General features: G+C 44.7%; 1 protein-coding gene across 1 annotated transcript in view; it reads left to right on the top strand.

Moving 5' to 3' along the window:
- The window catches only part of SLC17A6 (solute carrier family 17 member 6), an 88,347-nt gene that overhangs the window by 54,481 nt on the left and 20,362 nt on the right, over positions 1-13,504 (top strand). The window contains exons 7-8 of the mRNA XM_082270284.1: positions 12,350-12,492; positions 12,605-12,754. Coding sequence (XP_082126410.1) covers positions 12,350-12,492; positions 12,605-12,754 — 293 coding nt within the window. The remainder of the gene's footprint in view (positions 1-12,349; positions 12,493-12,604; positions 12,755-13,504) is intronic.

The raw sequence follows: 13,504 nt of genomic DNA, 5'->3' as shown, positions 1-13,504 counted from the left end.
AAATGTAGTTCCAAAATATCTGCGGTGCCAAGGTTCGCCATCACTGTTATATACTGTATGTAGTTAATAGTCCGCTTACCATTTCATTGGAATTCACTATGCCCCGCGCTGAGCATGCGTTGTTAAATCCCTGACTTCTGACAGCTATCACCTGACCATGACAACTGTAAATCCGAACTGTCATTGAGAGCTTCTGTCCCCAATAACAATCAGGAACCAATCAGTGGTTCCTGATTGTGTGATCAATATTTTAGCTATGACATGAGGATCATATGCAAGCTGGAAAAAATGGATTCAGCTTGAAGAGGTCACTGCAGCCTTTAGATAACAAAATGATTCTGTTTAATACAGTAGTTGTTTGATACAATTATATTATTAAAAAAAAATGTATTATATAAAAAGAAAAAAATAGATATGTGTGTGTAAAAATGCATAATGACACAAGGAAATGTGGCTGTTTAATACAGTAATTGTCTGATACAATTATATTATTAAAAAAAAATGTATTATAGAAAAAGAAGAAAATAGATATGTGTGTAAAAATGCATAATGACACAAGGAAATGTGGCTGTTTAATACAGTAATTGTCTGATACAATTATATTATTAAAAAAAAATGTATTATAGAAAAAGAAGAAAATAGATATGTGTGTAAAAATGCATAATGACACAAGGAAATGTGGCTGTTTAATACAGTAATTGTCTGATACAATTATATTATTAAAAAAAAAATGTATTATAGAAAAAGAAGAAAATAGATATGTGTGTAAAAATGCATAATGACACAAGGAAATGTGGCTGTTTAATACAGTAATTGTCTGATACAATTATATTATTAAAAAAAAATGTATTATAGAAAAAGAAGAAAATAGATATGTGTGTAAAAATGCATAATGACACAAGGAAATGTGGCTGTTTAATACAGTAATTGTCTGATACAATTATATTATTAAAAAAATAATTAAATATTTTTTTTTTAAAAAGAAGAAGAAAATAGACATATGTGTAAGAATGCATACTGACACAAGAAAATTTGCCTGTTTAATACAGTAATTGTCTGATACAATTATATCATTAAACAAAGAATGTAATATTAAAAAAAAAGAAGAAGAAGAAAATAGATATATGTGTAAGAATGCATACTGACACAAGGAAATTTGGCTGTTTAACCACTTTAGCCCCGGAAGATTTTTCTGCTCAATGACCAGGCCACTTTTTTCAACTTGGCACTGTGTGAATTTAACTGACAATTAAAAAATAATTGTATAATTAAAAAAAAATAGAAAATATATATGTATGTAAAAAAAAAAAAAAAAAAAAAAAAAAAATACTGTTTAATACAGTAGTCGTCCGATACAATAAAATCATAAAATTAATTAATTCATTAAAAAAAAGTAGAAAATAAGTATGTGTGTAAAAAAAAAAAAAAAAAATACTGTTTAATACGGTAATTGTCTGATAAAATAATATTATTAATAAAAAAATATAAAATAAATATTTGTGTAAAAAATTCATACTAACGATACTAAATTTGCCTGTTTAATACAGTAAATGTCCAATACAATAATATTATAAAAAAAATACTTTAAAATAAGTAGGAAATGCATACCTGTGTAAAAAAAAATGCATACTGACACTACAAAATTTTGCCTCAGCATCTTGGTTATAATGGCTTATGGGCATGAAAAAGTTGAAGCCAAAACCAGTTTCAGTGACAACTGTTTGAGGGATTTCTCTTCACTTTGTGTCTCTGGGAGATAAGATGAAGGGAATTCCAATCTATTTCTTGGTTTTATTTCTATAACAATTTGTACATAGTGTGGTTCAGTTGGTGCATTGCCTGGCTAGTGAGTGAATGTTCTAATGTCTGTGGCTTAGTTATTGGTGTTGTACACTGAATATTGGTGATGAGGATAGGAAACATTTTGCAGTTGGACCATTTGATGTTTCTGAAGATCTTTTACAAACACTGGGACAAGTAGACCATAGGATTTAATGTAAATGTTGTAGCAACCAGTGATTGTGCCTGAACAAAGGAGAGCTCTATTGTTACAGTTTCTGGGACTTTTGAGACCCTGAGAGGAACTGGGTTAGATTCACATTATGATAAATGTGTAATTTGTGCCTTGACACTACAGGGTGTTGAGGGACCTACAGCAATGAATTCGTAAGTATCACCACTACAGAAATGCACATTGATTCTCTGACCCAATATAACCTTGTAATCAATGTGCTCTTTTCTCCAGGAAAGCCATAATAGGTTCACCATTGTATGGTAAAGAAATAAAATCTTTAGCAGGATAAACTTGTAAAGCAAACCCTTTAGTGGGCCCCCAAATTCCCCCTCCTAGCACAAATTCTCTTCCTTCACTTCCCTTCCCTTCGGTCCTGAGGTCCCTCCAGTCACATATATGTTCTCATGTAAGCAGGGCTAGTGCTAGACTATTTTGTGCCCTAGGCAAGACCAGCTACTTGCACCCCCCCCCAAAAAAAAATACTGTACACATTGCCCCCTTCCTGCACATAATGCCCCCCCCCCCTTTAACCCTACACTCCCCTTCCTGTATACACTGCCCTCTTTAATCCATCACCCTCTTCCTGCACACACTGCCTCTCTTTATTACTGCCCCCCCCCTCCTGCACACACTGCCCCACTTTAACCCTACACCCCCCTTCCTGTACACACTGACCCCCCTCCTGCACACACTGCCCCCCTTTAACCCTACACCCCCTTCCTGTATACACTGCCCTCTTTAATCCATCACCCTCTTCCTGCACACACTGCCTCTCTTTATCACTGCCCCCCCTCCTGCACACACTGCCCCCCTTTAACACTAAACCCCCTTCCTGCACACACTGCCCCCCCTTTAACCCTACACCCCGCTTCCTGTACACACTGACCCCCCTCGTGCACACACTGCCCCCCTTTAACCCTACACCCCCTTCCTGTACACACTGCCCCCCTTCCTGTACATTCTGCCCCCCTTTAAAGCTACAACCCCTTCCTTCACACACTGCCCTGCTTTAACTCTACACCCCTTCCTGTACACACTGCCCCCCTTCCTGCACACACTGCCCCCCTTTACCGCTACACCCCCTTCCTGTACACACTGCCCCCCCCTTGCTGCACGTACTGCCCCCCTTTAAAGCTACACCCCTTCCTTCACACACTGCCCTGCTTTAATGTTACACCCCTTCCTGTACACACTGTCCCCCCTTCCTGCACACACTGCCCCCGTTTAACGCTACACCCTCTTCCTGCAAACACTGCCCCCCTTTAACCCTACACCCCCCTTCCTGTACACACTGCCCCCCTCCTGCACACAATGCCCCCCTTTAACGCTACACCCCCTTCCTTCACACACTGCCCTGCTTGAACGCAACACCTCCTTCCTGTACACACAGCCCCCCTTCCTCCACACACTGCCCCCCCTTAACCCTACACCCCCTTCCTGCACACACTTCCCTGCTTCAATGCTCCACCCTCTTTCTGCACACACTGCCCCCCTTAACCCTACACCCCCCTTCCTATACCCACTTTCCCCCTTTAACCCTACACCCCCCTTCCTGTACACACTGCCCCCCTCCTGCACACACTGCCCCCCTTTAACGCTACACCCCCTTCCTTCACACACTGCCCTGCTTGAACGGAACACCCCCTTCCTGTACATACAGCCCCCCTCTTTCTGCACACACTGCCCCCCTTAACCCTACACCCTCTTCCTGCACACACTACCCTGCTTCAATGCTCCACCCTCTTTCTGCACACACTGCCCCCCTTAACCCCCCTTAACCCTACACCCCCCTTCCTATACCCACTTCCCCCCTTTAACCCTACACCCCCCTTCCTGTACACACTGCCCCACTCTCTAGAGGTGACATCCACCAGGGATGAGGAGGTGACAGGAGAGGAATGTGGCACTGCCCATGGTTGCACCCTAGGTGGCAGCACGCCCTAGGCGGCTGCCTAGTTCGACTAGTGGTAGCACTGGCATGTAAATTGAGTCTTGTTGATGTACGCCTCCTCAGCTACATTTTATTTGGATACAGCATTGCACGATCGCGTAATTGTCAGTTAAAATAATGCAGTGCCATATCACAAAAAAATGACCTGGTCATGAAGGGGGGGGGTAAATCTTCCGGAAGTGGATAAAAATAGCACAGATGTACACTACAAAACAAGCACAAAGCAAACCTTCCCTCTACATATGTTGATATCTCAGAGCCCTCTGTGCCACCTTTTTTTTGGTGTCCTCAAAAATGAACTTTCTGCATATTATTTGGTTTCATAAGCTTCATGATAATTGCAGTATTTCTCCTGTCACATTCCGGCCCATGTGACCAAGGAGGATAATGACTCCAATCCGAACATGTTACTTGGAAAATAACACAGTCCTCGCTGCAAACGTTTCCACTTCGGGTCAAGGAGGACTAATTAACGTTGTTCCTGGAATAAAAAGCATCAACGTGTCTTCCCGAAAACCAATTAAACACCCATTCACAGTGAGACGGTTTGTACCGTGTTATTAAAGTCTTGGAACATATTTCTGAGGCTGTCGGATTTGAAGGTCTTCTGCTAAACCCCATTTAGTGGTATAAAGGACAAGATTTATGTTCTCACATAAGGGTGATCTATGGGCAGTAATAGTGTGCAATGTCCTGATGGAGAAGGGTGGGATAGAAGGGTGGGATGTCTACCCCCCTCCCATCATACAGCCAGGTCATACATGGAGTAACACAGAAAACAGAAGACTGCTAGCAGAGATGCAACTTCGAGCACAAACACAAGGGCAAGGACTGCAACCCATCAGGTGATAGATATAGTCAGGTATGCAGCATCATCACTGTGCGACACCCAGGCAGCAGGCAAGTGATGATGCAATCAGAGTTTGTAGGAGGCAGCAGTCTGCACATGTCCAAGATGGCTCCCAACGGGAGGGCAAGGTAAGACCTTGACACCCCCTGCCCCATGAGTCATTAGGTGATTGTAGAAGTAAAGAACGTTCCTCCTACCATCATATGAGCGTGAGAGAGTTATCAGTCTTCTGGGAGTAGAATATCCTTGCAATGCTTAATTGACACGGCAAGAGAAATCCTCATTAATTTCTATGCTAAGATGAGGCAGTTGAGCAACAGATGCTACCTGTATTGTTCAACTGAAGAGCAGGATAGTTGAAAGAACCTCCAGTAGCCATCTAAAGCCTGGAGCTGATGTAGCATCTTTAGTGTAGAGTAGGCCGCTAGGTAAATTCCCTTTGGCTCCCTTATAATTAGAAAAGCCAAGGTTGAAACATTAAGGCTGCTCAGTGTTTCACAGACTACTGCTCTTTTGCTTCCCTCTGCCTCCTAGAGGATTCTAGAACCATAGTGGGAGGAAGAACAGGGCATGCAAGCCTGGATATTTAAGGACTCCAGCCAATGCCTAGGAAAGTGTGCCAAGTAGGTGGTGGTGAGAGCGCATATTCATAGTCTGAGGCCTGGGGCCTGGCCAGCAGGGTGCAGGGTTCTTGGGTCCAGTCCTGCAGGAGGAAATCCCTGTTTGTGGCTCTGCCCCTGGTCTTGGTCCTAGAGGAAGATTCCAGGAAGACACAGAGGTCTCAACTAGGCTTAGCTTTGGCGTCTATTTGCAAATCTGCATCTGGGAATCAAGTTGGGTCTGGATGTGCTCACTGGAGAGAGCCATGAGGAAGTTGGTGGGAAAGAGTCCAGCTGTCCTATGTTGGTGTGAGCCTCCCTCACTAGGAAGAGCCTTATGAATATTGTCAGAAGGCAACCAATTATGCTGTGGCTAGGTGACTAAATGACCCCAACGCTGAAGAGTAGTGACTGTGTGTAGCTTTTAACTCTGGAAGGAGTACTAGTCACTGTAACAGATAAACGAGCGATTCTAGGACAATATCCCCCTGGACAATATCCCCTGGGAAACATCCCCCCTGGACATAATCTCCCCTGGACAACATCCCCCCGGACAATATCCTCCCAGGACAATATCCCCCTAGACAATATCCCCCCTGTTTTGACAGCGGGCGAAGACACATGAAGATCCTTAGTTCGGGATGTTGTACCAGGGGGATATTATCCGGGGGATGTATTGTACAGGGGGTATTGCCCAGGGGATTTTGTCCGGGGGGATTTTGTCCAGGGGGGATATTATCCGGGGGGATGTTGTCCAGGGGGGATGTTGTCCAGGGGGATGTTATCCGGGGGGATATTGTCCCGGGGGATAATATCCGGGGGGATATTGTCCGGGGGATATTGTCCTGATACCCAATGAGCACCCCGACTAGGTACCTCAGTTGACGGATGCTCCTAGTGCTTCCTGAGGGCTCCAAGCACTCCACCAGACACCATAACCACCTCAGATCCCACAGCTTGGTTGGGGTCTCGCTGTCTCCTACCCACCCTGGACCTACGACAAGGCTCCAGGTTCCATTGGGTGAACCTCTCTTTTCCCAGAGAGTGAAGCAGGAACAAGCTTTTACAAGAGCTTAGTGATTATTCAAGGGAGTATGAAGAGCAGAGCAATCCTTTGTAGCAGATTCCCCCAAACATGAGTCGAGACTTCATGAAGAGGTAAAAACAGACTGTTTATTCAAACACATGCACAAAGAGATATACACTGTGGGACAATCCCCCCTCCACCTTAGCAGCCAATCCACATACACATATACAGTACATCCCATAATAAGTTTATCTTAAGGCAGACAGAAACAATAGAACAAAGGAATACAGGCACTTACCAATAACAAACCCCACCCCATCTCACTATCTAGCAATCTGAAAAGTCAAACCATTCATCTTCCTACATTTCTTGAGAAATATTGCTGACAAATATTACTGTCCCATCTGAAGCAATTCAAACCGTTAATTACGGTGAACACCGTCACGGTCACCACCAGTAAAGAGATCCTATGGGATATTCCTGTTTTGTATAGTGCAGTCAGAAGTAAGGAGTCCTTAAGGTGTTCAGTTCTACCGTTTACTGGGGTATCCCATGCTCCCTCTCCCTATCCCAGTTCATTGTTTACAAAAAAAAAAAAAAAGAAACCTATAGACTGTTCTTTGGAGCCAGTGGAAGAGTAAGGCAAATGTTGTGTGCTTGGCTGTGTGTGCTCCAATGGGGGAAAAGGACAAAATTCAACAGCTGCTCTTTAGGGGGTGGACTACACTTCCTTAATAACATACCAAACCCACTTTTGCCTTCCCCTTTGACCCCGATGCATATCATCGGGGTCAAAGGGGAAGGCAAAAGTGGTTTTGGTATTTTATTTATTTATAGACGTCTGAGGGGGGACATGATAGCAATTTATAATTATCTTAATGGGGATCCCAGCTTAGAAAAAAAGCTGTTCATTCGAAGGGATTGCATGAGGACTCGAGGGCATACAATGCGATTAGAGGAGAAGCGTTTTAACCTCAGGCAACGCGGGGGGTTCTTTACTGTTAGGGCAACAAGATTGTGGAATTCTCTACCACAAGAGGTGGTTTCTGCGGGTAGTATGGTGGCTTTCAAAAGACTCTTAGACTTACATCTCAAGGATCAGAACATTCAGGGGTATGGGAGATGATTACAGCCGCACATGCCTACACAGGTTGAACTGGATGGACTATTGTCTTTATTCAACCTCACCTACTATGTAACTATGTAAAAGTTCTTCTGATTTTCATTTATATTTTGGGAAAATTAAATCTCTCAGTTTCACTCATTCATTCTTTGCAGTTCAGTATGGAGGCACATGCTTCGATGGTATGCTCTCTTGTCAGTTGGGAGCCATGTTTTATTGAATGCCGATGTGGAGGTATTGCAATCTTTCTTTATAGCCTATAGCAGAGTTTCTCAACTGGGGTGCAGCGACACACTAGTGTGCCATCTGGGATTGTCAGGGGTCCAATATTTTAGCACAGGGTCATGCATTTCCATGGGGCAGGAGGGCCAGTCACCCCAGTCACCATTGCCCATGGGAATGGATGCCGTTAATCCAAGCCAGATGTTATTCAGGGCAAACCCAGCATTGCATTAAGAAGGAGGTGGAAATATGGGGGGGTACTGAGGACACTGATGTGAAGGGGGGGGTACTGAGGACACTGATGCGAAGGGGGGGGGGGGGTACTGAGGACACTGATGTGAAGGGGGGGTACTGAGGACACTGATGCGAAGGGGGGGGGGTGGGGGGGCTGAGGACACTGATGTGAAGGAGGTGGGTTACTGAGGACACTAATGTGAAGGGGGGGTACTCAGGACACTGATGCGAGGGGGGGTACTGAGGACTTGGATGTGAAGGGGGTACTGAGGACTCTTATGTATAGGGGTGGACTGAGAACTCTGATGTGAGGGGGATGGAGGGTGCTGAGGGCTCTTATGTAACGGAGAGAAGGGGGTGGAGGACTCTGATGTGAAATGGAAGACTGAGGGCTCTGATGAGAAAGGGGGGGGGGGTGAAGACTCTTATGTGGAAAGGGGGGTAGGAGGCTCAGGACTGTATTGTGAAAAGGAAAGGGGGGCTGAGAACTCTGATGTGATGGGGATGGGAGGTGCTGAGGGCTCTGATGTAAAGGAGGGAAGGGGGTGGAGGACTTTGATGTGAAAGGGAAGACTGAGGACTCTGATGAGAAGGGGGATGAAGACCCTTATGTGGAAAGGGGCAGGGGGGCTCAGGACTGTATTGTGAAAAGGAAAGGGGAGCTGAGGACTCTGATTTGAAGGGGGGGTTGACTAATGACTTCAATATGAAAGGGGGATGGGAAAGTGAGGACTGTGGTGTGAAGGGGATGGGAGAACTCTGAAATGAAAGGGTGGGGGGGCTGAGGACTTCCCATGCAAAGGGGGGATTTTGATGTAATAGACTAGGGTGCCTTAAGGTTTTGAAGCATTTGCATACTTCCAAAGGGTGTCACGACTGAAAAAAACTTTGTGAAACACTCCTTACATAGTACAAGGTCGATTTCACCACAACAGTTGGGGAATTTCCAGATTTCCAAGGACAAACAGCAGACCTAACCTGGGAATTGTGAAATGGTCCTAACGACCTCTTTACCTGTTCACTAAAAGAAAAGGATGCTTTGGCAGCAGTTTTGCATGTCACAAATTGTCCCAATTTCAGGTCAAATCCAGCTGTCAGGAATGCACTAGTCATTCCTGGAGTGCGCAGGCGGGAACTCTTTTCTGCCCGTTTAGCGGTGAACAAGCATTTGCCAGTGCGCATGAGTGTGCGCGACGGGCCATGTGCGCGACCACGCGCGCATGTGCACGCAATAGCCACGACGACAGGTTGGTGCCCAAATGGCCTATTTAAGGGTAGCAGGTTCACTCATGCTTTGCTGTCTTGTCTGCTGCTTTCCCTGTGCTCCTGATCCTGAAACCTGCTGTATCCCTGATTTATCCCTGATTGACCTCCAGGCTTGTCTCTCACCTCGCTTGTCTGCTGCCCGACCTGACCTTGGCATGTTCTGTGACCATTCTCCTGCATTACCCTTGTCTGCTTATCCGTCATCAGACCTGGACTTGTTCACCCCCTGGTGGGGCGACCCTGAGGACCGCAAACTGGTGCTATACACGCAGCAAAATCCATCCTCACCATCAGAGGCTCTGGGGCAAACCGGTTGGCACTTAGATTCCCCCCCTCAGGCTAGCCTGTGTCTACTACCAAGGTGACTTGTCTGTGTTCCGCTCTCTGGTCCCTACGAGGCTACCCTCTGCACGTCAGGCTTGCCGCCAGGACCCCGACACCAGCTTTGGCGTTCACTGATACACTCATCAATGGCATGAAGGTTCCTTTCTGAACAATTCCATACCAAGGAGGAGATCCTGGGTATTTGAATTATCTACAGCAAACTATAAACCCTGTACCCCAAATTTAAACCTTAATGCCAGTCGAAAGATTTTATTTCATTTTGGATAAAGCAAGGAATTAGTAGCTATTTGTGTCCCGATTGGGAAGATTTCCTCTCATCTCCTGTCTGGACAGAAAGTAGTGGTATACCAATCAGATTAGAGCTTTCACTATATGCTAGCCATTAGTCAGCACTGCAGCTCAGGTCTCAGCAGTGCACACCTACCCTAATCAGGGAAGTTTAATTAGACTGCTGGACATTCAGCCTGTCCCTGATCGACAATTAGTCTGCTCATGTCCTGGATACAAGTTTGTTGGACTGTCTGACTGTTCATTCTCTGGATTACTCCTCCAAATTGTTTAGTCTGGGTTTGTATTGCCCTTAATACCTGTCATGAACCTTTACACTGTTAAGGTTAGTTTTTCTGTGCCTGATCATACCATCAACCTGCTGACTTTGATACTGTCTACTTTTTGGTCTGGCCAACTGTTGGAGGACCTACACTGCTCTAGAATCCATTCTGCCTGTTTAGCTGTTTTCCCCTGGTGACACAGTGGGTCCACCTAACTCTGTTAAGGTCTCACATTAATTAAGGGAGGTGAGGCCCACCATGATCTATTTCTGGGTTTACTCTTATTTTCCTTAGGAGTTGCTACAGTGTTGAAGATCAGAGGGGAGAGTTAGCAACACTATCGGGTCCCTTTGTGACCTGGAAGGGGTCTTAGAGCGTTCCGTTTTATTGTGATGCACACGGGGGGTGTACAGAAATGTGATTTATTGTAGCATGCAGGAACCTAGCCAATTGCATTCTAAGGTAAGTCGTGGGAAGGACCAGCTGACCCAGTTGAAGGCCTTCTTTGCATCAGTAGAAAGAAGGATCCAAGAGGTGATCTTTGAAGCCACCATCAAGAGCTCATATGAGCCTTTGACCAACTAAAGTTGACCATAGATGGTTCAAATCTCTGCCAGTTCAGCAGGGACTGACCGAGATTCCAACCATCTATGGACAGGCTGAATGTACCCAAGTTGATAGATCGATCGATCAACTTGGGTATAACAAGCCTGTTGTTCTCCCAGTGGGGGGGGGGGGGCGGCTTCCCCAGCCCCCCTGTCGGTAGAACCAAATGGCTTAGTGGGAAGGATCCACCGACACCGGCTGTGTTGATGGGGGGATCAAGCAATTTTTTTTTTGCAACCCATGGTTGCAGGAAAGAAAAACGCTCTGTCTATGGCTGGCTTTTAAGGTCAGTTTGTCTGCATCTGATCAGACCATCAACCCACTGACTTTCTCACTGCTGTTTGGTCGGCCATCGGTCGGAGGACCTACACCGCTCTAGCATCTGTCCTGCCTGCTGTTGGCTGTTTGACACAGTGGGTCCACCTAACTCTGTTAAGGACTTTTATTAGGGATGCCCCCTTTATGTTGAGTGATGCCCACCTTGATTCTTTCTATATATGTTCTTGCTCTCATTCTCCTCAACAGTGGTTCCAATGTTAGAATGAAGATCAGGGGAGAGAGTGGGCAAGCCTGTTGGGTCCATTTGTGATCTGGAAGAGGTCCATTTTACTCAAATGCACATAGAGGAGGTGGGGTACAGTAATTTGACTTATTGGAGCATGCACGGACCTAACCTTATGGATTCTTATGGCTCGTTTCCACTGAGCTTTCTGGTACGGTTCGGTTCGGTACGGTACGCTATTTATGCCGTTTCCATTATGAATGGTACCCTAATTCCGAACCATACCATACCACTTTTTGGTACCCTTTCGTTGGGGTACCAAGCACATTAGTACCGTACCAACAGGGTGGAGCTACACTCTGCAGAACTTTGATTGGTTGACAGAGAATCGTCTATCACAGCTTTCCTGCTACACCACACCTATCATGAAAGGGTACTATTGGCAGTGGAAACGCAAAGTGTACCGTTTCGAACCGTACCGTACTGAACCGAACCGTACCATACCACTCAGTGGAAAAGAGGCATAAGGTAAGTTGGGGGAAGGACCAGTTGAAGGCCCTTGAGGCATCAGTAGAAAGCAGGATTTAAGAGGTGATCTTTAAAGCCACTATCATGACCTCATATGAGGCTTTGACCAATGTAGTCTATAGACAAGAGATCTCCACCTCTAATGGCACATCAGGATTAGCCTCACTCTCTGTGCATAATAGGTCCATGGTCAAAGAAGAGTTAGAACTTCTAAAAACATGTGTGCGGGGAATTATGTCTTCCCTCTATAGTCAAAATTAAACCTGCCTGGAGTTTAGGTTTGAAGAGTTCAAAGAGCTCATACCGCTGTTTTAAATAGCCGCTCGGTGTTGCGCTAGGAAATGATGTCACGTGCGACGTCCAGCGTCACCACGTGACGTATGCGTTCTACCGGACCGAGTGGTGGAACGCAAGCAACCAGGAAGTAAGTGATAATCTTAAACCGTGTTAGAATGTAATGGGTGAAACTGGAATCCTACTTATGAAATGTGAAGTGTAGCACTGCGTTCATCATGACTTGTGTCTTTGCAGGGTGTTTTGGAATAGTCTGGTACTTCTTCTGGATTCTGGTTTCCTATGAGAGCCCAGCGAAGCACCCCACCATCACGGAAGAAGAACGAACATACATTGAAGAAAGCATCGGTGAGAGCGCCAACCTCATGGGTCCACTTGAGGTAAGAGGATAAGGGGAAGAATCGGAAAGCTTGGAACTAGGCTTGCAATCAAACCACACTGCCCCCCCCCACCGTAATCACTTTAATCAGCAGATGATGTTTTCTTTTCCAGAAATACAAGACTCCTTGGAGAAAATTCTTTACCTCGATGCCTGTCTATGCAATCATAGTTGCAAATTTCTGTAGAAGTTGGACGTTTTACCTGCTGCTCATCAGCCAGCCGGCTTACTTTGAGGAGGTGTTTGGGTTTGAGATTAGCAAGGTGAGAAATTTTCAATTGTTTATATTTCTACTCCATAAACTAGTAGTGAAATACATGAAAATTCCGGTGCTGAAAATGAAAATTAAGGATGCACTTGGCAAAAGAACGAAACTGAAATGGACAGTTTTTTTAATTTTTTTTTTAACCACTTTACCACCGGAGGATTTTTCTGTCTTACGTCTGGGCCACTTTTTGCGATTCGGCACTGTGCGACTTTAACTGACAATTGCGCGGTCATGCAATTCCGTACCCAAACAAAATTTACGTCCTTTTTTTTCCACAAACAGAGCTTTCTTTTGGTGGTATTTGATCACCTGTGCGTTTTTTACTTTTTGAGCTATAAACAGAAAAATAGCGACAATTTTGAAAAAATAACAATATTTTTCACATTTTTTTTTATGAATTTCCCCCCCAAAAAAATGTAAAAATCAAAATTTTTTATCATTTTAGGCCAATTTGTTTTCTGCTACATATTTTTGGTAAAAAAAAATCGCAATAAGCGTATTTTGATTGGTTTGCGCAAAAGTTAATGCGTTTACTAACTAAGGGAAAGATTTCTGTCATTTTTGGTGTTTTTTTTTTTTTAACGAGTAATGGCGGCGATCTGCGATTTTTTTTTTTTGCGAGACTGCGACATTGCAGTGGACAGATCGGACCCTTGACTGACATTTTTGACACTTTTGGGGGTACCAGTGACATTACTACAGTAATCAGTGCTATAAATATGCACTGTTACTGTAAAAATGACAC

The sequence above is a fragment of the Pelophylax lessonae genome, assembly GCF_965119305.1.
Source record: "Pelophylax lessonae genome assembly, chromosome: 10".
Taxonomy (NCBI): Eukaryota; Metazoa; Chordata; class Amphibia; order Anura; family Ranidae; genus Pelophylax; species Pelophylax lessonae.
Note: the sequence above shows the minus strand (reverse complement) of the source record. Positions and strands in the feature narration are given on the sequence as shown.